The following is a 26,956-nucleotide window of genomic DNA, read 5'->3' as shown; positions in this document are numbered from 1 at the left end:
ACTTTTTTCGCTTTTTATAAATTTTTTACTCAAACGTTTGCCTAGTTAAATTTCAAAACAAAAATTTAACATCTTTTAGATGTGACATGGTGGCTTATAGAATGGTTTTGAATTTTCCAAGTGCAATCTTTTAGCTCTGTCATCTCTTGAACGATTTGCGATTTAATTACACTTTTGGACTCAGTATGTCAAACCCTTTAGATTGCACCCAAGGTCTCATAGATTAATATAATCCTGCTTAAAACAATTTCAAGTGCTGTGGCTAATTAGGATTTCTTATTTCTTCATTTAACTACTGACAAATAGAAACAACATAAGTTGGTATTTATTTTAATGCTTGTAGATTTGATGTTTGATTCTATTGACATTTGAGATGCTTAAAGTTTCTAATATGATGACATTAAAGTTAACAGGTAGCATGTAAACAGCAGTTTCTCATGTTTTATTATTTTATAACCAGGTTAATGAAATCAGATGAAAGAACAGGGATTTAACCAGCATGAAGTTAACTGGTCAAGACAAAGAGTGGATTGAAACAGACAGATGTCAGAATGGGGATTTAACCAGCATGAAGTGAACTGGTCAAGACAAAGGGTGGATGGAAAGAGACAGATGTCAGAATAAGGATGTAACCAACATGAAGTTAACTGGTCAAGACAATAGGTGGATGGAAACAGACAGATGTCAGAATAAGGATGTAACCAACATGAAGTTAACTGGTCAAGACAAAGGGTGGATGGAAACAGACAGATGTCAGAATGGGGATTTAACCAACTTGAAATTGACTGATAAACAAGATGATAATGTAAACAGAGAGATGTACGAATATAGATTTAACGAACATTATCTTAACTGTTCAAGCAACAAGGTGATGTATGGAATGTGTAATAAAAACTATGAAATAAAAATGAAAACCGGAACAAAGTGTTTTATACTGATAGAAAAACTGTACTTAAAATAGTTTCAACAGAAAAAAGTGAACAATCTTCTTCATACCTGAATAAAAATTAATGCATGTGGTATTTGTTGATGAAGGGTGTGATATTTGTGGTAGTTGTTGATGTGGGGTGTAGGTAGTGAGTATTTGTTGATGTGGGGTGTAGGTAGTGAGTATTTGTTGATGTGGGGTGTGAGTGGTGAGTATTTGTTGATGTGGGGTGTAGGTAGTGAGTATTTGTTGATGTGGGGTGTGAGTGGTAAGTATTTGTTGATGTGGGGTGTGAGTGGTAAGTATTTGTTGACATGAAGTGTGAGTGGTGAGTATTTGTAGACGTGGGGTGTGATTGGTGAGTACTTTTTAACTTGGGGTGTAACTAGTGAGTATCTGTTGATGTTGGGTGTGAGTATTTGTTAACACATTGGTATTAAGATTTTGATTCAGTTCAAATAAGGATATTTTTGTTTCATGTGTTATCTGAAACAGTTAGTGAAGTGGATGATACGAGACAGTCTGATAAATGGATATTTATATTCTAAAGGATGAATATATTGGTTAAAGTTTAATTTATAAAATATCAGTTCACCTTAACATGGTTATATAAAAATGTTTTATCTTTACCATACAACATGATATTTCTTAACATCTCCAATTATCTGTAACCAACTTCTTCTTGTCTGTCATTCAACTAGGAAAATAGAAAAATATATATCTGTAAAAAACTTCAAATTTCTTAGAATATATTAAAAATAAAACTAAAGATATTCCATGTATAACCTATGAACAGTCGTTGGTAAGAAACAGTGGTTTCTACTTTAACAATTTTGAATATAAAGTAAAAAGGAAAGAGGTTAATGACAAACAACGTACACAACGTTACATTCAATAAACTTGCATATCAAGAGTTTTTTTATTATTTCCCAAGAACAGTCATATATAATATTGGTTGGTATGTATAATATTATATAATATAATACTACTATTGCTTGGTATGTATAATACTATATAATATAATACTACTCTTGGTTGGTATGTATAACACTATATAATATAATACTACTCTTGGTTGCTATGTATAATATTATATAATATAATACTACTCTTGGTTGCTATGTATAATATTATATAATATAATACTACTATTGGTTGATATATATAATACTATATAATATAATACTACTATTGGTTGGTATCTATAATACTATATAATATAATACTATTGGTTGGTATGTATAATACTATATAATATAATACTACTATTGGTTGGTATGTATAATACTATATAATATAATACTACTATTGGTTGGTATGTATAATAATATATAATATAATACTACTATTAGTTGGTATGCATAATACTATATAATATAATACTACTATTGGTTGGTATGTATAATGATATATAATATAATACAACTATTGGTTGGTATGTATAATACTATATAATATAATACTACTATTGGTTGGTATGTATAATGATATATAATATAATACAACTATTGGTTGGTATGTATAATACTATATAATATAATACTACTATTGGTTGGTATGTATAATGATATATAATATAATACAACTATTGGTTGGTATGTATAATACTATATAATATAATACTACTATTGGTTGGTATGTATAATGATATATAATATAATACTACTATTGGTTGCTATGTATAATGATATATAATATAATACTACTATTGGTTGGTATGTATAATAATATATAATATAACACTACTATTGGTTGGTATGTATAATAATATATAATATAAACCTACTATTGGTTGGTATGTATAATACTATATAATATAATACTACTATTGGTTGGTATGTATAATAATATATAATATAATACTACTATTAGTTGGTATGCATAATACTATATAATATAATACTACTATTGGTTGGTATGTATAATAATATATAATACAATACTACTATTAGTTGGTATGCATAATAATATATAATACAATACTACTATTAGTTGGTATGCATAATACTATATAATATAATACTACTATTGGTTGGTATGTATAATAATATATAATATAATACTACTATTGGTTGGTATGTATAATACTATATAATATAATACTACTATTGGTTGGTATGTATAATACTATATAATATAATACTACTATTGGTTGGTATGTATAATACTATATAATATAATACTACTATTGGTTGGTATGTATAATACTATATAATATAATACTACTATTGGTTGGTATGTATAATGATATATAATATAATACTACTATTGGTTGGTATGTATAATACTATATAATATAATACTACTTTTGGTTGGTATGTATAATAATATATAATATAATACTATTGGTTGGTATGTATAATACTATATAATACAACTATTGGTTGGTATGTATAATACTATATAATACAACTATTGGTTGGTATGTATAATACTATATAATATAATACTACTATTGGTTGGTATGTATAATGATATATAATATAATACTACTATTGGTTGGTATGTATAATGATATATAATATAATACTACTATTGATTGGTATGTATAATACTATATAATATAATACTACTATTGGTTGGTATGTATAATACTATATAATATAATACTACTATTGGTTGGTATGTATAATACTATATAATATAATACTACTATTGGTTGGTATGTATAATACTATATAATATAATACTACTATTGGTTGGTATGTATAATACTATATAATATAATACTACTATTGGTTGGTATGTATAATACTATATAATATAATACTACTATTGGTTGGTATGTATAATGATATATAATATAATACTACTATTGGTTGGTATGTATAATACTATATAATATAATACTACTTTTGGTTGGTATGTATAATAATATATAATATAATACTATTGGTTGGTATGTATAATAATATATAATATAATACTACTATTGGTTGGTATGTATAATAATATATAATATAATACTACTATTGGTTGGTATGTATAATAATATATAATATAATACTACTATTGGTTGGTATGTATAATACTATATAATATACTACTACTATTGGTTGGTATGTATAATACTATATAATATACTACTACTATTGGTTGGTATGTATAATACTATATAATATACTACTACTATTGGTTGGTATGTATAATACTATATAATATAATACTACTATTGGTTGGTATGTATAATGATATATAATATAATACTACTATTGGTTGCTATGTATAATGATATATAATATAATACTACTTTTGGTTGGTATGTATAATGATATATAATATAATACTACTATTGGTTGGTATGTATAATACTATATAATATAATACTACTATTGGTTGGTATGTATAATGATATATAATATAATACTACTATTGGTTGGTATGTATAATGATATATAATATAATACTACTATTGGTTGGTATGTATAATACTATATAATATAATACAACTATTGGTTGGTATGTATAATACTATATAATATAATACTACTATTGGTTGGTATGTATAATGATATATAATATAATACTACTATTGGTTGGTATGTATAATACTATATAATATAATAATACTTTTGGTTGGTATGTATAATGATATATAATATAATACAACTATTGGTTGGTATATATAATACTATATAATATAATACTACTATTGGTTGGTATGTATAATGATATATAATATAATACTACTATTGGTTGGTATGTATAATACTATATAATATAATACTACCATTGGTTGGTATGTATAATGATATATAATATAATACTACTATTGGTTGGTATGTATAATACTATATAATATAATACTACTATTGGTTGGTATGTATAATGATATATAATATAATACTACTTTTGGTTGGTATGTATAATGATATATAATATAATACTACTATTGGTTGGTATGTATAATACTATATATATAATATAATACTACTATTGGTTGGTATGTATAATGATATATAATATAATACTACTATTGGTTGGTATGTATAATAGTATATAATATAATACTACTATTGGTTGGTATGTATAATGATATATAATATAATACTACTATTGGTTGGTATGTATAATAATATATAATATAATACTACTATTGGTTGGTATGTATAATGATATATAATATAATACTACTATTGGTTGGTATGTATAATAGTATATAATATAATACTACTTTTGGTTGGTATGTATAATGATATATAATATAATACTACTATTGATTGGTATGTATAATACTATATAATATAATACTACTATTGGTTGGTATGTATAATACTATATAATATAATACTACTATTGGTTGGTATGTATAATACTATATAATATAATACTACTATTGGTTGGTATGTAATAATATATATATAATATAATACTACTATTGGTTGGTATGTATAATACTATATAATATAATACTACTATTGGTTGGTATGTATAATGATATATAATATAATACTACTATTGGTTGGTATGTATAATACTATATAATATAATACTACTATTGGTTGGTATGTATAATACTATATAATATAATACTACTATTGGTTGGTATGTATAATACTATATAATACAACTATTGGTTGGTATGTATAATACTATATAATACAACTATTGGTTGGTATGTATAATACTATATAATATAATACTACTATTGGTTGGTATGTATAATGATATATAATATAATACTACTATTGGTTGGTATGTATAATACTATATAATATAATACTACTTTTGGTTGGTATGTATAATGATATATAATATAATACAACTATTGGTTGGTATATATAATACTATATAATATAATACTACTATTGGTTGGTATGTATAATGATATATAATATAATACTACTATTGGTTGGTATGTATAATACTATATAATATAATACTACCATTGGTTGGTATGTATAATACTATATAATATAATACTACTATTGGTTGGTATGTATAATGATATATAATATAATACTACTTTTGGTTGGTATGTATAATGATATATAATATAATACTACTATTGGTTGGTATGTATAATACTATATAATATAATACTACTATTGGTTGGTATGTATAATGATATATAATATAATACTACTATTGGTTGGTATGTATAATGATATATAATATAATACTACTATTGGTTGGTATGTATAATACTATATAATATAATACAACTATTGGTTGGTATGTATAATACTATATAATATAATACTACTATTGGTTGGTATGTATAATGATATATAATATAATACTACTATTGGTTGGTATGTATAATACTATATAATATAATAATACTTTTGGTTGGTATGTATAATGATATATAATATAATACAACTATTGGTTGGTATATATAATACTATATAATATAATACTACTATTGGTTGGTATGTATAATGATATATAATATAATACTACTATTGGTTGGTATGTATAATACTATATAATATAATACTACCATTGGTTGGTATGTATAATGATATATAATATAATACTACTATTGGTTGGTATGTATAATACTATATAATATAATACTACTATTGGTTGGTATGTATAATGATATATAATATAATACTACTATTGGTTGGTATGTATAATGATATATATATAATATAATACTACTATTGGTTGGTATGTATAATATACTATATATAATATAATACTACTATTGGTTGGTATGTATAATACTATATAATATAATACTACTATTGGTTGGTATGTATAATACTATATAATATAATACTACTATTGGTTGGTATGTATAATACTATATAATATAATACAACTATTGGTTGGTATGTATAATACTATGTAATATAATACTACTATTGGTTGGTATGTATAATACTATATAATATAATACTACTATTGGTTGGTATGTATAATACTATGTAATATAATACTACTATTGGTTGGTATGTATAATACTACTATTGGTTGGTATGTATAATGATATATAATATAATACTACGATTGGTTGGTATGTATAATACTATATAATATAATACAACTATTGGTTGGTATGTATAATGATATATAATATAATACTACTATTGGTTGGTATGTATAATATTATATAATATATACTATAATACCACTATTGGTTGGTATATATAATACTTCTATTGGTTGGTATGTATAATATTATATAATATATACTATAATACCACTATTGTTTGGTATATATAATACTACTATTGGTTGGTATGTTGAAGCTAGGTTCTTCTTTCCTTTCAATTTCATTTTTATACTGTTAGTATTGAATTAGGTTTGATTTGAATTTTTTGCAAAGCTACATGAGGGCTACCTGTGGTCTCTAAATTAGCAGTGTAAGACTAGAGGGAAGGCAGCTAGTCATCACCATCCACCGACAACTCTTGGGTTGCTCTTTTACCAACGAATAGTGGGATTGACCGTCACATTATAACACCCCCACAGCTGAAAGGGCAAGCATGTTTAGTGTGATAACAAGTGGAGTGCCTTAACCACCTGGCCATGCTGGACCTAGTACTGAATAACTCTATTACATATCTTTATGTAGGGTTAAGTTATTTATTGTATACATACACTGAATAATATTAAATTTTCTTATTTCATCAGCCAGGCATAACCAGGTGGTTAGGGGGCTTCACTCGCAATCTGAGGGTCACAGGTTTGAATTCCTATCTCACTAAACATGCTTGAGAGGACATTGTAATGTGATGTTCAATCCCATCATTCATTGGTAAACAAGTAGCACAAGAGTTGGCTGCAGGTGATGACTAGACTTTTACTGCTAAATGAAGGATAACTAGCATGGATAGCCCTCTTGTAGCTTTGCATGAAATTTAGAATGAACCAAAATATTACACACAGATACCCATTTAGCATTAACAAATGGTATTTTTATACCAGTTGGGGCCATATATTGTATCTAACTGACTAATATTGGTCTTTACTTGTTGCAACAATACAAAAACTAACCTACAAATAGGGTTAAATCACTCAGTTATCACATAAAATACATAGAGGGTACCAGTAGCAATTACAGAGATTCATTACAATACTGATCATATTCTAGAGTTAATTTTTTGTGACTCGTGTTATTAGGGACTCTGTAACCAACTAAGTCATAGACCGTTAAGCAGTTTGGTGTCTAATAATTTTGGAATGTTAATCCATGCATAATTGTATATTTACATGAGACAAAATTCTGTCTATATGCTAGTATCACAAATAGTCTAAATAAATAAACCTCAGCATGAAACATTCTAAACGTGAGAATTATAAAATATCTTACCTTTCTACATACAATACTGTGTAAAAGTGTTAGGGCAAGAAAATATTCTATCATCTTTCCATTGTACGGAGCTAATTCTTCCATGCCATTACAGAATGTAAATTTAAACATTATGGTACCACTTTACCAACCCCTCTTGACAAGTGAATGAGTCAGGGTTAGAATAGTTATAATTCTTTAAAATTACCATAATTGTACCAAATGCATGTTGTAAATGTTCTGCTTAAATGAACATACTGATTAAATTTAGGGTTTGAAATAAGTGTCAGGGTACACCATGCACTGTCTTAATTACATGGAAAGAAGCTAGCATATGGTACTGGTACATTCTGGGAAAAATCAATTTAATAGAACTCTACAAACAAGCTTTAATAAAACCAATGTTTAACACTCCTATGAAAAGTGGGGCCTAATAGGCCCCAGAGCAACTTGAAAGGTTATTAATATTAGGCTAATAATTTTGTATTTAAATGAAATTGCCATTTCATTTAATGAAATGAAATCAAATACCTCTATTGGTAGTAGTACCAATAGTACTACTAAACTATTGGTGTAGTTTGAAAAATGCACCTATTGCATTTGAAATGAAATCAAATGAAATGGTAATTTCATTTAAATACAAATTTATTAGCCTAATATTAATAACCTTTCAAGTTGCTCTGGGGCCTATTAGGCCACTTTTCGTAGGAGTGTTAACACTATATATTAAGTTTTATTGTCGTGTTACAATACAAAATGCATAGAGAATTATCCACAGAATGGAGAAGCAATTCTTGATGATGAGAAACCCATATTGAATAAAAATGTATCTCAGAATGGCTGGTATGGGTATTAAATCTTTTATTAATACCTTTGTTAACCTGAAGATGACCTAGGAAGGTTGAAATGTTGTTTTCTGCTTTATTGATAAAAGTGTTATTACTCATACCAGCCATTCTGAGATACAATAGAATGGAGAGTTTGTATAAAAGCTTTACGTGGTGCTGGTTGAACCTTTTGCCAAATGTCTGCAGACTTGAAACACTGTCAAGTACATCCTTGATCGTAAGACCAAGACATGTAAGTTTGAAAAATATGGAAGGAAGAGACAGAACACCTAAACTTAATGATACTGATGATAAGTGTCTTTGTTTATCCAGCCTTCAGGACAGAAGGAAGACTGACACTGATCTCAACCATGTACCAAATGACAGAAAAGTGTCCTGATCTGCAGTATCAAAAAGACTCAACGAGAATGGAACATTTGGTTGTGTAGCAGTTAAAAACATTTACTTTGGTCACTAAGTATCGTCAAGAGACTGAAATCTGCTAAAATGTACAAAAACTGGACTGTTGACGAGTGAAAATTGGTGCCATGGATAGTTGAATCCAAGTTTGAAATATTAGTTTCAAAGTGTAGGTCGTATGTCAGGTGGAAGAAAGGTGAAAGATACTTACCTTAAGACACAGCACCTATAAAGAAACATGGGGGAGACAGTGTGATGGTTTGTGGGAGTTTTGCTGCTGAGATGACAGGAGATATTTGGAAAATAGATGGAATAATGGACTAGGGAAAGTATCATCAGATACTGATCCATTATGGTATACCCAATGGTAAAAGGATTCTACTACCAAGAAGACAGTGACCCCAAACACTCTTTCAACCTATGTAGAAATTACTTAGCTGAGAACAAAAGCTGTTGGAGCTATTCAAATGATACAATGACCCTCACAGAACCATGACCTCAATGCAATTGATCAGATCTGAGATTTAATAGATAAAAAACTTGACCCACAAAAGTTACTTCAAAAGAAAATTTATGAGAGTGTACTTGAGACATTTGAAGTAAAATACCAAAGAACACTTTGATTAAATATGTTGCAACAGTACCTGACTGTCTGTAGTTATTAAAGCAAAACAGAGACACACAAAATATTAACTGTTTGCTGAACCCAAGCACTTCCACCGAGTTTCTGTTCTATTAAATATGAACATTAATAAAATTTTGATGTGATTCACCTGTGATTTACCTTCCATTGTTATGTGAAAGTAGCCTGAAATCTCATGTTTGATTTTGTCCTAACACTTTTGCACAGTACTCTATTAAGTTGTAGCATTTCAAGAAAACATTTGGGAGGGTGGGGCTTAGGTAGAAGAAACTTTGTGTATGCTAACAAAAATATTCCAGGAGATTTTTGTTCATTCTTCAAGGAGAAAATTACGATATTTTGAGCTCAATTCCTAGGATTAACTGTTCTATTGGGTTGCTAAGTGGTAATATATAAAAATATCCAGCAAATAATATCCACTAAGAGTACCCACATAATGTTAATTTAATCAAATTTCAAACATTGTAATTTCAGATTAGAGTAAAAGAGGCAGGGATAATGTCTAGTTCACCTGTAAATGGGATCATGACCTTTTTATTATCTGATGAAATTGGCCACATGTGATCAGAGTTAAGATTCTCTAGCAAGATAACTACTTTTAATAATGAGATAATAAACTGAAAATTTAATAATAATAAACTAATATGTGTGTGTGAAAATGTATTATTCTGTATGCTCATTACCATAAGTGGGCATGCCTCTGTGAATATTTCATAATTAAAGGACTTTGGTAGCAAACTGCTACACAAATGAAAAAATTATAAAACGGAAGTTAATATCTCATTAACTGATGATTCAAAATTTCCTCCATGTGCTACCATAACATTATTGTATCTAGAAATGCTTTAACAGCAAAATTACACAAAATTTAATTAGTGGGATTTTTAGAAATTCTTATGAAATGGTTACGTACTAAGAACCTGACCAACTGGCCACTGATACTATGGTTTTCAAAGCATTCCAACTTACCAAAGAACATTTTCAGCTAGGTCACATAACAATCGATACTGGTCAAATAGCTGACCTGGGGGACAGGTTTTCAATTGTGGTTTGAACTCTGAACATTCCCAGTACTGGTCACACTTCTTTGTATGTGTATATATACCACGTGCATCTGGGCATTTAAAAACATCTTCTGTAAAAGGAAAAAATTATTTTGCGAGATTAAAACCTAATAGTACAATTATTAGATGATTATTATGGTCATCTCAACCATTTGTGTATGACACATATTTTAACCTTTCAAAACCTGTAATCTCTAGTGAGGTATAAATCAAATAGTTTCACTGGTTTTTGTTTAGTTTATCTTAGGTAAGGATTACATACCAAAGTATTATAACACAATGATCGGATGTCATGTGCACCCACGATCGATATAGGTGGGGGAGTATTATAACCAATTAGTAACACCACTTCCTCTTTAATGATGTTATTTATGACTAGTATATGGAATCCCTGGTGGATCCAAGGAGAGCCAACAGTTTTCTATGCTACCATAACTGCCCACATGACTTTAAACCTTTCCCTTACAAATGCTATATCAATGACACTTTCTTGCTATTTCAACAATCAGGCCACATTTCCAAATTTCTTTCTTACCTTAATTACCAGCGTCCAAATATCAGATTTACATCTGGATTTTATATTCACATTTCTTGGCTTTGCATTTGGGACTTCCACTTGTTTTTTTTTCCCTTTATTTCCTGACATACTTTAATGACTTTAGCTTCTGAAGCCAAGTGTCAACGAGCTAAGTGGCAAATAACATTGGGACCAGCATGACCATGTGGTTAAGGCACTCGACTCGTAACCCGAGGGTTGTGGGTTCGAATCACCGTCGCACCAAACATGCTCACCTGTTCAGCCATAGGGTCATTATAATGTTACGGTCAATCCTACTATTCATTAGTAAAAGAGTAACATAAGAGTTAGTAGTGGGTGGTGATGACTAGCTGCCTTCCCTCTAGTCTTACACTGCTACATTAGCAACAGCTAGTGCACATAGCCCTCAAGTAGCTTTCCATCAAATAAAAAAAACAACAACAAACAAGCAAATAATATTAATACAGAAGAACAGCCTTATATCCAAGAAAGATATATAACCAATGGAATTATAATAAGGCAGTACTGATTGTTTCACATGCTTACATTTATTTGGGTCTGTTTCTGTGTTATGCCCTCCTGATCATTCTCATTCCATGAGATGGTAAAGAGACTTGTACAAGTTCGTATAAGCTGAAGGTTTAGCTCCAATGGATATGTTTAAAGGGAATGAATTTTGATATAAGTAATGTAGTCCAATCTGGTCTGATTTAACAGTGTGATGTTTCATTATCTTTTACTTTGGTGCTTATCCAGTGTAAGCATTTTTGAAAGCCTTTTATTTTTTGCTTCAGGAGTCAGTTAAATTACAATACACTCAGAAACTATCCAGCAAATCAGAAATTTACAGTGTGCTCTTAATTATGAATAAATGTTTTACTTGTTACTTGTTTTTCCTTTGTTGTTCACGTTCTCCAGATAACTTTTCCAGAGTTTGCATTTCATATGTACTTGCTACTTTTCTCGCTAATATCAAAATACCAGACAGAATATACGCAATAAGTTGCAGTAATGAAAACCTCTAAGTCAGTGTGGATTTTAAATTATGATATAGAGTAAACCAGTGGATAAAAATATGGATCATGTAAGTCCATAAACACTTATATAAAAACCAGTGTTGCCTTGACCCACACCAGACCTATCTACACAATCATCAAGGTGTGAACTGATAACGACCGTCATTTATACAATAATCAAACATCAGTCATTGAATCAAAAATCAATAACTTGTACTAAAAATGTATATTTATTAATGTCACAAACCAATATGCACATTCTGTATTTAATGTAGAAGAAAATGTAGTGAGTACACGGTGATCAGATATTGTTTGAAAGAATCCCCACACTGTACTTGTGCAGACATAATTGGTGACTTTAATTGTTCGACTTGTTTTTATTGTGACTTTCACATATATTTCACACAAATCCAACCTATGTTCAAACAGTCTAAAATATGTAATATAAAAATGTACTTTGGAAATAATCATAGTAGATCTATGGAAATTTGCAAGCTGATTTACTAGTCATTAAATTTATTTCTGTACAGTGAAAAGCATTAACAACATATTACAAGTGCATTTATGTCTAGTTATATTCAATCCAATTGGATCATTAATTTATGGTTTAAAAAAAAGAAGTAAACGCACTTGTTAATTCTTAAACTAGTTTTAAACTGATATATCACTTAATAGCTGTGAACATGTTTCTTAAACACTCATTCTTGGTACACGTAACCTAACTTTACAATATAGCCACTGACCCTCGAAGCCCCAGCTTGGTACTCCTCTGTCCGTGCAGTCCACTGTGGCTACGTGAGTGCACACCTTTGTCTCGATATGATAAACGGTGTTTATTGGACACAAAATCCTCCTGGCTAGGTGTTTCACACAAAGATAGAATCCTGCACAGTTTGTTGTGTCAGGAAAGATCCCCCAGCTTCGTGGACATATTTCATTCTTCACCGAGGGGTCTAAAATATAAGTGTACAGAAATTCAGTTTATTATGGATGAACTTACCTCTGTAGTGATAACAAACGATTAATGATGTATCTCAGAACAGCCTGTATGGGTATTAACACTTTTATTAATAAAGTAGATAACATAGTTTCGACCTTCCTGGGTCATCTTCAGCTCAACAAAGAGAGAGACGATTAATGAACACTTCTATACACAAACAGTATGTGTGCAATAAAAAATGTGGTATGTAAATACCAAATGTCTTGCACTTAATTTTGGAAAAGTCTAAATTCGGATAAAGTCACGAGCTAAATCCAACCTAAGGTGTTGCTTTTTGCAGTTTGACCACTCAAGAAACCTGTATGTTGTTTCATGGGATGATTACATTGTGTCCTTTTTAACCTTCTTTTGGAGAGTATCTTGTCGTTATTAGGTGGACTATCTGTACAAGTTCACTGCCTGGAATCAAACCCTAGTATAGGGCTAAATTAACCCAGTAAGATATCAGAGCTATCTCACGGAATAGTTCTAAGGCTATTTCACGGATTCGACTTCTATCAGCAAATATACTCGGCCTTTCAGCAGAGGGTTCATGCTGTTAACGTCATAATTCTGATACTTAATTAAATTATTGGGTTGAGGAATAATTCGTGAGCGTTTTTTCAAATGAAAAAAATATATTCATAAATAAAACGCTTTCGCAAAATATTTCATGTCATTTGGTAGATAATTTTTTGCTCTAATAGATGGTGTGTTTGATTTTCATATGTCTTTAATTTTTGCTTTCATTTTCAGCTCATTAAATGGAATGTCAAGTGGACAAAATCGAGCATTTTCGACACCATCTGCTTTTCGCATTTAATTTCTTGCAATTTCGTTTAAAACAATGCATACTATATACCTAGGTATTACATGAAATAAAGTATCGTAATAAATGTTTTGGGTGTAATGTGTTCATGCATTGAAGTATTGTATAGTCTTTCATGTAATGCTTGAATGAAATTATTTAAAAACGCTCACGAATTATTCCTCAACCTAATAGTTCAAGACAAGACAATGTTGACTAGCTACCTTCTTTGAAAAAAGCAAAAAGTACTATATTAAAATGGAATGTTCTTTATAATAAAACTTAATTATATATCTAACTACCATTAATACGAATACAACGTAAACAAAAAATAAGTTTATTTATCAAAATACAGCTAGAATATATAATAATAACTAATGGATATTTTTGCCCTTAAATTTGTTGTATAATTAATAATACTAGTTTCCTCTGGATTCTGATCTCATTAACTCCTGGATGAATCATTTACCTCGTTGAAAAATACTGCACTAGTCTGTCGCTTTTAAATTAAGGATGGATAGTACAGACGGGAATTTCATAAAAACAAGTATTTAGCTTAGTAATTATATTAATAAACTATCTGTTTTCACAAATGAGCATTACAGCGTTCTGTGAGATCTGATATGGCCAGGTAGTTAAGCAATCAACTCGAACTTTGCGGGATCGAATCCCTGTCACTGAACATGCTCACTCTTTCAACCATAGGTGGGGGCGTCATAATGAGATAGTCAATCCTACTATTCGTTGGTAAAAGAGTAGCCCAAGAATTGAAGGTGGGTAATGTTAACCAGCTACGTCCTCTATAGCCTATGACTGCTAAATTCGGCACGGCTAATGAGACAGTCCAAAATTGAAAAGAAACAAAAATTGTGTGAATCTTTCAACACAAAAGATCTAGTAATTTCTACCATCACAGTAAGCTTACTCAATTTCAACCACTTTAATTCTTTTAAGCACGTAGCTAACTAATAAAATCTCAATACACTGAGCCTATGCGCCTGAATGTGGAACTTGTAACTCATTTTTGACGATTAGGCCCAGCATGACTCGTAATCTGAGGGCCGTGAGTTCAAATCTCCGTCACACCAAACATGTTAGCCCTTTCAGCCATGGGGGCGTTATAAATTGACGGTCAATCCGATTATTTGTTGGTAAAAAAAGTAGCCCAAGAGTTGGCGGTGAGTGGTGATGACTAGCTGCCTTCCCTCTAGTCTTACACTTCTAAATTAGGGACGGCTAGCGCAGATAGACCTCGTGTAGCTTTGCGCGAAATTCATAAACAGACAAACAAACCTTTGATGACAGTACGGCCAGCACAATCAACACTCTCAGGATAATCACAGTAGTATTTCTGGGGATCGCTGTTGAACAGAAGTTCTCCTGGACATTCTTGAACAGAAATTTCCCCATCCCAACAATCGTAGTAACGATGACAATATTCTTCGTGAGGAAACTGACCCCTGGGAGCGATACATTTTTGTGAAAATACCGGCTTAACAGGGTTAGAAGATGCTGTGGTTTCATTTTGTCCATGTGCTAAACGAATAAACAAAACATGAATAAAAATTAAGAAAAAGAAGGAAGATATTGTTTCCTTCCTCCGTCTCTTAATTTACGTTTTTAACATATTCTCTACAACGGTTTCAAATTTAACAATATCTTCACGTACGCACTGAAGTGATTACTTTACATACCAGATTAAATTTCAAATTACACTCAAATATCTCACGGAAAGTGAATATTTAAATTAACTTTGAATTTCAATACACTGATATTGGCTGTATTTATAAAGTTGTAGTTTATTCAATGTGTGTACATTTTAGACAGATAACTCATTAAAATAAGATCAGGGAAGTCCTAGTAATACTTAGAACAAGAATAGACTATAAATTCAACGTTCCATGGAGCTTTTAGAGGTTAGTTAGAAATAGTTCATAGTTAGTTGAAGAGATTATTGAGAAGAAAGTAATTAAGCTTGTGGAATGAATCAGTTAGCATATACATTTATCGAGTTACATTCCACACTTAAGTTTATTTGTCTCATGTCATTTGTAACATCGGCCTACAACAACTTACGGCAGTGTATAAGTGCTTAAGCTTGTATAAACGTTAAGAAAAGGAAATAAATTAATTCCTTATAATTTAATGGCATAAACTTTAAATTATTTTCGCCGAATAATTTATAAGGTCTCGCCAACGGAACAAACCTAAGTCATATCAATACATGTACTAGAGAATAGTTTAATATTGTGCCAAATACAACATAGTTATTGTAAATCTATTTTCATCACAGAACAGAAAGAACTTTTAATAATAAAAAACCCGATAATGTAAGTATTTTCTAAAAACCAAAAACTAAAAATAAACCTCCTTTCCCCAACTTAACAAGAGGCTTGTACATACGAGAGATTTTATGATAGATATTACACGTTAGGTAAAATACATAATATAATTACTCTAACAAATTAAGAATAAAATGATTATACAAACAGTTTAATTATAATTAATTTAAATAATAAGATGTGCCAACTCAGTAACATGAGAGAATAACAAATCGAGTGAAAAATATGTTTATTGAAACTAAATTTAAATACTGGATGATAAAATAACTGACAAATTTCTCGAAGCTGCCGAAGGAGATAGCGAGTTATGTCTAAAAAAACAAACAAACAAACTATTATTTTAAATAAATTTATTTGAATGTATATTTGAAAATGTTTGATAAAATAGCTTGTTTGTTAAGCATAAGACAGACTATGTAAAGAAAGGTATTACCTGACAATATCTGGAAAACCACAATAAGAAGAGACAGTTTAATCAGTTTTTCACACATCTTGGTACTACCAACGTATTCAAACTGTGGTGATTTCTTCCACTGAGGTGTTGTTAAAAATTTGTCGTCTGCTTATTTTAACCGTGACTTTAACAGGTAATGTAACAAATACCACTAAAGAAGTGTACTTCCACGAATCGTGAGTCACTCATGTTTTGGCGGTGATTAAACGAACTACAATTTTTAATACATTATTTTACGTCATCGATTTTTTCAACGGTGACACCAGTTCGTTTCGTCTTTTATATTCCCCTTACTTTTTTTTTTTCGAATTGTGTTAAGTAGATAAAAACAAAAAAGGGGACCTTCCTTCGCTACAAGTACGAGGTTCCTCATCCTTCTGTCAATATTTTTAATGTGTTTACGAGGTAAATAATGGATGTTAGCGAAACAAAAGTTTAAATAGGTGAGTGATTGTTAGTCTTAATGTAGGCATAGCCTCACTTTCCTCATTCGAAGTCTACCTAAAATACAAATGAAAGCCAGCCATACGTTACATTCGCGAAAAGCACTGAAATACTGTAATTAATTCAGGTAAGTATAATGATTTGAAGACTGGTGCATATAAAACTATGACACTTTGAAAAATATATAATTAACGTTGTCCTTGGGCATTTGTCTTGTATAATAGTTGTACTCTTGGTTTTCTTTACAACTGTAAAGGTACGAGATAGGTTTAGTGATAATCGGACACATGTACGCACAGTCTTTTGTCAAATAATGGTTTAGACTTAATAAAAATCAGTGATTTAGGTATATATGCAACGTATTGTTATCAGATGGGTTTAAAATGTTAAACAAAAATTTCCATATTGAACAAGTAAAACATTTTGAAATAAGTCTGCATTTATTTATTCGATGTAATATAGATTATTTCCTAACCTTATTTATAGGTTTTCTTTGCTTTAGAACAAAGGCACATTAGGCTATTGTGTCAGCCGTGGAGAATAGACATTTGGATTTGATTAAGCGTTGGAAGTACATAAGTGTATCGCTGCGCTGTGTAGGTGGCCGGAGAAGTCAGGTTATTAAGGCACTCGACTCGTAATCTGAGAGTCGAGGGTTCGAATCCCCGTCACACCAAACATGCTCACCTTTTCAGCCGTGTGGGCGTTATAAAGTGACGATCAATCAAACTATTCGTTCATAAAAGAGTAGCCCAAGAGTTGACGGTGGGTGGTGATGACTAGCTGCTTTCCCTCTAGTCTTACATTGATAAATTAGGGACGATTAGTGCAGATAGCCCTCGTGTAGATTTGTGCGAAATTCAAATGAAACCTATATAGGTTTGAAAAAAAAATCCCCAATTTAGAGTGAAATACTATTATGATTATTTTAATTATTCGGAGGGTATTAAATTGAAGGTCTTCAACTGACTTACGTGTTTTTAATTTGAGTGTTTTCTCACAATTAAAAAAATAAAGCATTTTGAAGTATTGTTATATGACTTAGATAAGGAACTACGCTTCACCTCCGTGATGATCAGGACTAGGCTTAGCAATACTGCACTGTATTTTTAAACACTGGTCGATTAAATAGGCAAGAAACTTGTTTTTACGTATGAGATAAGCAGTTATTAAAGGAAATTGCAGCTTGGCCTTCAGGTGTAGGCGATCAAGTTATAAACCGAAGCTTGACTTTCAAACGTTACGTGTAGGTATCGGAATTCTACATTTATTTTCAAACACACACGCACAACATTTAACCACAAATATTTTTCATTGTAAGAAAGCAATATTAGAATTTCAAGTTTAGGCACCAAAAAAAAAACACCGGTACCTCTTCGTTCTGTCCTCACAACTGTCACTGTTAAGCCTTACGTTTAAGAACGAATTACTGTTTATTTTTTTTAATCATTAGTGTGCCTTCACATTAAAGTAAATCGTAAAACAGACTAAACAAGTTTTTTCATTAAATAAATATAATTTTAAAAATTAGTTTCGTTTTTCGTGTGTTAGTTCACTTGAATTTGAACATAGATCCATTGGGATAAATTCAGCATGTAGTTAACCTGTAGGTAGGTTACAAGTACAATCATTTTAAATCAAGCTAAATACATTACCTCAAAAACTAGTTACTATCACTCTAACACAGTTCTCTTTTTATTTTCTATATATAATTAAAGATAAATCTTATTACTTTAGTGTAAACATAGGCAGTCTTACCTACTGGACAAACTGAGCGATTGCCCGGAGCCCCACACATTGGAAGAGCCCCCGATGCTATGCCTTTTAATCTACTTCTGAGTTTTCGCATCGTTATGGGGACCTATTTACTTATTTCTTCGCGGGTTCCAAAACGTCGTAATACTGCCTCTGAGTGTGAAGACAAACTAATGATAAAAAAATAATATAATTGGTTCTTAACACTAACAGTTTCGAGGTTATAACGAGAAAGTACCATAAACTAACTCAGCGGTTTTAATCACGACAATTTTATTTTTGTTTTGTTTTGAATTTCGCGCAAAGCTACACCAGAGCTATCTGCACTAGCCGGCCCTAATGTTGCAGTGTAAGACTAGTTGGAAGGTAGCTAGTCATCGCCACTCACCGCCAATTCTTGGGCTACTCTTTTTACTAATCAAGAGTAGGATTGACCATTACTTATAACGCTCCCACGGCTGAGAGGGCGAGCATGTTTGGTTGGGTTAAATTTATAAGAGCAACATGATTTTTACAAATCCTGAATTAGGATTTCGTTTTTGAATTGAAATGTTAAGATATTTGTTCTTGAAGCTTTATCAGCGCCATTTTCATCATAAAAAGTTTACATAGCAAGGTTTCGTTACGTAATTTTTATGTCGTTATGTGTAGTTTTCGCCTGTGGGGTCTCCTTTTTTTGCTGAATATTTTAAACGAACTGAGATTACCATATACTTTATGGTTCAGGGGGTGATCAATCCGCGGCTCGCGAGCCACTTGAGGCTCTTTGACATATAACGTGCTGCTCGCGGAAATATGTTGGCTGAGTTCCTTTCTGCATCACAATTAATATAAAACTTAAATAAAAATATTTCAAGCTTTATAATTAGTTACTGGGTATGAACTGATAACTCACTGGATTCAAACATAAGTTTTATGTTCATGATGGGTAAATATATCTAATAATTTAAATCTTAATGTTAGATTTCAGTCAGGGATTAAGGAAATTTAGGATCTGCAAGGATTACAGAGTAATTGTGTTGGATTAGTAATCATACAAGCAGGGATTACAGAGGATTTGTGTTGGATCACTAATCGTACAAGTAAGGATTACAGAGGAATTGTGTTGGAGAATCAGAATTATGGAAAAACAAGTTAACTGTGTTAAAATTATCACTAAATAGCCAGCAGACACTGTTGACAACGTTCAGTAAGGAAGTTGATGCAACGACTGAATGCTATATGCCCATATTTTGATGGTGAATATGTTAAAAATATAACTGAAGTTGTTGTAGTTAGATCCAAATAACACAAAACTTCAGTGACTAGTAGCACAAACATCAGCTTCACGCTACACTACAGAGAGTCGTATCTACCAGATCAGTGCTGATGTTGCAGGCCAAATTATTTAAAGAATTCCCTTGCATTCAGCTTGGCCCTTGACGAATCTACAGATATACAAGACAACCCACAACTGGTGACATTTGTTTGTTATGCTTCTTCCGATGTAACTGTGAAAAAAGAGATGTTGGACTTAGTGGTACTAAATGAAACAACTTGTTGTGTTAACATTAAAAATGTGCTTGACAGAGCCTTAACAAATGCTGATATTCCACTGGATAAACTCGTCAGTGTTGCAACATATAGAGTACCTGCAATGATAGGGAAAAATGCAGAATTAATTGCACTTATGAAAAATGATCCCAGCTTTCCAGAGTTTCTCCCTGTTCATTGCATTATTCATCGTGAACACCTAGCAGCCAGATACTTCAAGTATGAAGATGTTATGAAATTTATTCTTGAAATTGTGAATTTCATAAACTTAAATGGGAAGACCCACCGACAGTTAAAAATTTTTTATTGAAGAACTGGAGCTTAAAGATAAACCCAATGATGTCTCTTTCTACTGCATTGTGAGGTGGCTGTCAACTGGCAATGTCTTAAATAGGTTTGTGAATTTGGTGGAGCCTATTATTACTTTTATTGAAGAAAATAAAAGATTCTTTCCTCAACTGGGAAATGATGAATGGATGCAAGATCTAATGTTCCTTACTGATATAATGAATCATCTACAAACTCTCAACTTGGCACTCCAGGGGAAGGATAAGATTGTTTCTGATCTTATCCTGGCAGCTTTCAGAATAAAATAAAACTTTTTCAAAGAGACAAATTGTCAAGAAACTTCAGTTACTTTCCAAATTTCAAAAGGCAAGTAAATACTTTCCATGATATTAAAATAAAAGACCACAAACTGGAAGAATACAAAGATAAATTACAAGGACTGCTTGATAATTTCCTAGACAGATTTGAGGACTCTCAGAAGCTGAAGTCTTGCTTCGCCTTTCTTGTAAATCCATTCATGGTTGATGCGATCACCGATGGTTGTCCAATTCCCGAACCTCTGGTTACAGAATCATCTGCTGTAGAAATGAAACTAACAGAACTACAGGAGGACCTGGATCTAAAAATGATCCATAAATCCCATTCTTCAACTAAGTTATCTGGAAGTAAGTTCTAGAAATAAAATATCCTTAACTGAAGAAAACCAGTGTGTGACTCATTTCAATTTTCAGCACAACATACTGCTGTGAATCACTGTACTCTGTAATGAAGTTTGTGACGTCAAAGCATCGTGCAGTCCTTACAAATCAACACCTGACGGAGCTAATTCCTTCAGCCTTAACAACATATCAGCTGGAATTTCAAAGACTCACGACCAAGATGGAAACTCACAAGACCTCTACTAGCAGTAAATAGCCTGATAATCGTATCAGTGTTTGTTTGGGTCAGAAAAATATTATGACAAGACTAAAATTTTGTAAGGTGGTATCTGATTAAAATATCTAATTTTATTGTTTTACATATTTTCCTCCATGTTTTGACCAGATATTTACTAAGACAAATAAATATCATTAAAAAATATCTGTTTCTACCTCTTGTATTTTTATTTTTAGCAGCCTCATTTAATGTTAATGAAATACAAATTTGTATATTTTTCTTAGATGTTTCCATAGTTCATTACCGTATTAAATACGCTCAATATAGTTAAAACAATAATCAGCCAGGATTTTGAAAACATTTGGTATATATATGTGTGATTATTGAAACTAATACAAATTAACAGTTTAAAAAACTACATACATGGATAAATATTATTACGTACATGTATTTATTAATATTTATATAAAATTTATGTAACACAATGTACATGTAACAATAAAAACGTGTGTGTAATATTTGTTCATGTTTTGTGGCTCTCAAACATCTGAAGTTTATCGTATGTGGCGCTTACGTTAACCAAGTTTGGCCACCCCTACCATAAAGAATGGTTGTCCTAAAACCTTTTCACAAGACTACATTGTTATTTAACGAGATTCGAACCCATCGATGTGTGAGCCGAGCGTCCTAACCTACCAGGACATGCCAGAGCCATAAACAATGTATGTTCCCTTACATTTTAACTGGTCTGCTCCTTTGATCTACGCTGGGTAAAGTCACTCAGCTGCCCCTATTTTAGTCACCTATCCTCTGAATTTTAAGGTTTAGAAACCGTCTCTGTCTGCCGAAGTGCGTGGGTGACATATTTATATTTTTTAACGAATGTTTTACAGAATTCTAACGTACAGAACTTGTACTGGCCTTCTTTTGTGTCATTAACCCAACTACTATGAACTTTCCCAAACCTAGCGATGCTCAGACGCAATAATATAGAATATGTAAACAGAATTCTGTTGGCTGAATCTTTCTGTATTTATTCAAATACACACATATTTGTAGCATGTCGCCCTCTAGTGACATCACAACTTTTCTACATAGTTATGTTAGCCGTTGTTCAGAAATAAATTGCTAACCCTTTTGTACATAGTTAAACACTTACGTACGGAAAAGTCCACGATGAGATGTACTTTATAACATCTTTACGTGTATGGTAACAAAATACTTTAAAAAGTACGAACACTTAAAAATATATTAACATTCTCAACCATCAATGTTATATAATACACACTTAATATTGTTATTTCGCACTCTCGTGAGATTTTACGTTTAGTAAAAAAAAAAAACATGCGTAAAGTCGTATATATCTAGATCTAATATAATCATGTTGCGGAAAATAAGTTAAAAACACATAGTTTGCAAAAACAAATTTTGTATTGCAGAGACAGTATATTTATTAATTCAGCTGCATAACAAAAGATGACGCTAATCGTCTAACCAATCGGAGGCATCGTTATATGACAGTGATTTCTACAGTGAGGTAAAAATACACTGATAACTGGTGGAGTGATGATGTTCAAAGTTTCAGAGGACATCAGAAAAGTTATATATGACGTATAACGTTATTCGTTAGGCATCAGTCACTGCTAGGCCTAAAAATTGTCGTCTGTTTTGGTAAGCGATCGACATATTGAGCGTGACTTGTTATTGTAAACAAATATAGCCACTGAACATATAAATAATCTCTTAACAATTTGATCGATTAACAGTAAAAAGACATACATACACCTGTTACAGTATGACGGGCTCTAATAATCACTGCAGTCATGAATTTTCAGAAGTTCAAAGCAAAGATGATTGTTACGATCGTGCAAGTGATGAATGAAAGCTAAGGTAACGACCATCCATCGGTGTTGTATGCAAGAATCATTTCTCAACATCAAGTTACAAAATCAGAAAGATAACAGGTTTATATTTATATAGAATGCTATTTATTATTAGATCTAAACATATATATATATATTTGCTATTGTCACTGATGAAATAATGGGGAACTCGGATCCATTGAATGTATTCAGAGACTAGATTTCAATTTTGGAAAATACTAAATATATGGAAATGATTTATTGTATTAATTCAGTTTTCGTGTAATTCCAACTTCAGGCAATATGCGTTTAATATTTGTTGTTGTTGTTTATTTTACATCAGAATCGGGTCTTAAATATACGTCATAAACCATGGAGGTCATAAACTTCCAACCTAATTTATAAAATTATTATGAAATACGAATATTACCTTGAATCACATTTTTAATGAACTTATGATAACTTTGATTTTACAAATATATATAACTAAGTATTTATTTTCTCAATAACATAATTCCATGTTATTAAGTATTTTTGGTTTATAAAAAATATGTGTTTTCAGACTCATTTATGTGACATTTGACTTGTAAAATATTCACATTACATGTTCCAAAAATTACTTTCTTAGTTCCTGTTTTGTTGGTTTGTTTTTGAATTTCGCGCAAAGCTGCACGGGAGGTATCTGCACTAGCCGTCCCTAATTTAACAGTGTAAGACTAGAGGGAAGGCAGCTAGTCATCACCACCCACCGCCAACTCTTGGGCTACTATTTTACCAACGAATAGTAGGTTTGACTGTAACTTTATAACGCCCCCACTGCTGAAGAGGCGAGCATGTTTGGAATTCGAACCCGCAACTATCAGATTACGAGTCGAGCACCCAAACCACCTGCCCATGTCGGGTCTACTTTCTTAGCACTACGTCACAAGATTTGAAAGTTTAGGGACAAGAAATTGTTCATCTGACGCTTTGGATGAATTACAAAGCACAATTATTTTCTATTTTTTTAAGGATAAGTAGATCTATTTGTTTTAAGGTGGACAAAAATGTAAAAATTGTACTTTTATTCATTTATTTTTTAAAAGCTGTTAAAACAGGGCCGTCGGATCTGTAAACAACGACACAAGTTGTCGTCGGATCTGTAAACAACAACACAAGTTGCCGCCTTATCAGTTAACGTAAGTTTATTTAAACAAGTCCTACCTGTCATTCAATTTTTGTTTACCTTTCAACAGGTTTCCTTTCTTCTTCCTGTAAGTTTTGTATTCTGTTTACATACAGCTTGGTAGAGCTCTTTGATGTTTATTTCTTCATAAATGTTTGCCATTTCGTATATGTTGAGATAAATATATACACGTCTAGGTAGATTCTGTTGTCGATTGGGCGCTTTCGCTTTCCGCTTGTTTCCTTGCTGGCTCGATAGCACCTGGCGCCGCCTTACGAATAATGATAATTATGAAAAGTCTCTCACTGATGTAAAATAATTATTAAAATATAATAAGTTTTTGTTTTATCAAATATTTACGTTTGGAATTTACAGTAAATTAAGAAAAAATTGACTTGTTGCTTGTTAACAGAAGTTATCTTAAAATGTTATTTAACGCTGTTTCAAATAAACATTTGCAATTTTTTTAGCCAATTTGGTTTATTATTCACTGTTATAGCACGTTTACGCCTACAAGATATTTAAATAATATAAATTTATTTATTTTTATATTTTCTGTCTCTATATAGAGACATAGCCTAGTAGTAGTACGGTCCAAGATTCGTTCCTAATTTCAGTTCTGTGTACGTTTTAGGTGCAACAGTTAATATTGTTAATCGATTCAAAGCCTTGGAGCCCAGCATGGCCAGGTGGTTAAGGCACTTGACTCGAAATCTAAGAATCGCAGCTTCGATTTCCGTCACACCTAACATGCCCTTTCAGCCGTGGGGGCGTTATAATGTGACGGTCAATCCCACTGTTCGTTGGTAAAAAGAAGCCTCAGAGTTGGCGGTGGGTGGTGATGACTAACGGTTTTCCTTCTAGTCTTATATTGCGAAATTAGGAACGGCTAATGCAAATAGCCCTCGTGTGGCTTTATGCGAAATTAAAAACAAACAAACAAACAACCAAAGCCTTGGTGGAGACTGAAGCTGGTGATTGCATCTCCCTTGGGGCCGGCATAGCCAGGAGGGTTAAGGCATCCGACTCGTAATCTGAGGGTTACGAGTTCGTTGATAAAAGAGTAGCCCAAGTGTTGGCGGTGGGTGGTGATGACTAGCTGCCTTCCCCCGAGTCTTACACTGCAAAATTAGGGACGGCTAGCGCAGATACCCCCCTCGTGTAGCTTTGGGCGAAATTCAAAAACAAACAAGCATCTCCCTGGTTAGTAGTTCATAATAAAGGACGACTACACCTGAGCTCTAGGGGTCTGTAACCTCTGAATTTCTCTTGGTGTACCGTTCCTATCTGTCTAGACCAGGGTAAGTCAGGTAAGTATACGACCTCTTCCTCTCCCCCTTTACGACTGGCTTATCTTCTCATCTGCTGATGTTATAATACAGAAAGTAATATTTTTATTTCTAAATGAAGGCCATGGCTTGTACCACGCTGCCCGCGATCCCTTTAAAGGCAGTGTACATGAATATAACGGATCAGTATTTATAATGTAGTCATAGATATTTCTTTATATGGTTTTCGGTACAGCTTTTTACGTCAAGAACAGACCCAGTGATGAACCTACGCTACCACTGATCTAGCTAACTAGGTGTGTATTTACATAAATAGTCCAATTTTCTGACACACACACGCGTCGCGCGCGCGATTTATTAATCTAGCGGTAGATGGCTTATTCTTAATAGCTGTTAACTGGGTAGAGGTAATTAGGACCTTTTCCATCACTATGTGGTAGCGGTCTAAGTCACGTAATAACTCGTTCCCGTGACACGTT

General features: G+C 31.5%; 1 protein-coding gene across 2 annotated transcripts; it reads right to left on the bottom strand.

Annotated features, from left to right (window-relative positions):
- Positions 1-1,481: 1,481 nt before the first annotated feature.
- On the bottom strand, positions 1,482-25,399 carry LOC143247615 (uncharacterized). 2 transcript variants are annotated; one of them, XM_076495952.1, is made up of 6 exons: positions 25,249-25,399; positions 19,468-19,634; positions 15,763-16,005; positions 13,426-13,635; positions 11,034-11,199; positions 1,482-1,625 (listed from the first exon to the last, which is right to left on the bottom strand). In XM_076495952.1, exons 2-6 carry the CDS (start codon positions 19,556-19,558, stop codon positions 1,622-1,624), a joined length of 714 nt encoding a protein of 237 aa, XP_076352067.1. In that variant the 5' UTR covers positions 19,559-19,634; positions 25,249-25,399; the 3' UTR covers positions 1,482-1,621. The 2 variants fall into 2 exon arrangements, with proteins under 2 accessions (XP_076352067.1, XP_076352068.1); XM_076495953.1 differs by lacking the exons at positions 19,468-19,634; positions 25,249-25,399 and adding an exon at positions 17,245-17,515.
- Positions 25,400-26,956: the final 1,557 nt, after the last annotated feature.

Source organism: Tachypleus tridentatus, chromosome 3 (assembly GCF_004210375.1).
Source record: "Tachypleus tridentatus isolate NWPU-2018 chromosome 3, ASM421037v1, whole genome shotgun sequence".
NCBI classification, from domain to species: Eukaryota; Metazoa; Arthropoda; class Merostomata; order Xiphosura; family Limulidae; genus Tachypleus; species Tachypleus tridentatus.
This window is presented reverse-complemented; position numbering and strand designations above follow the sequence as displayed.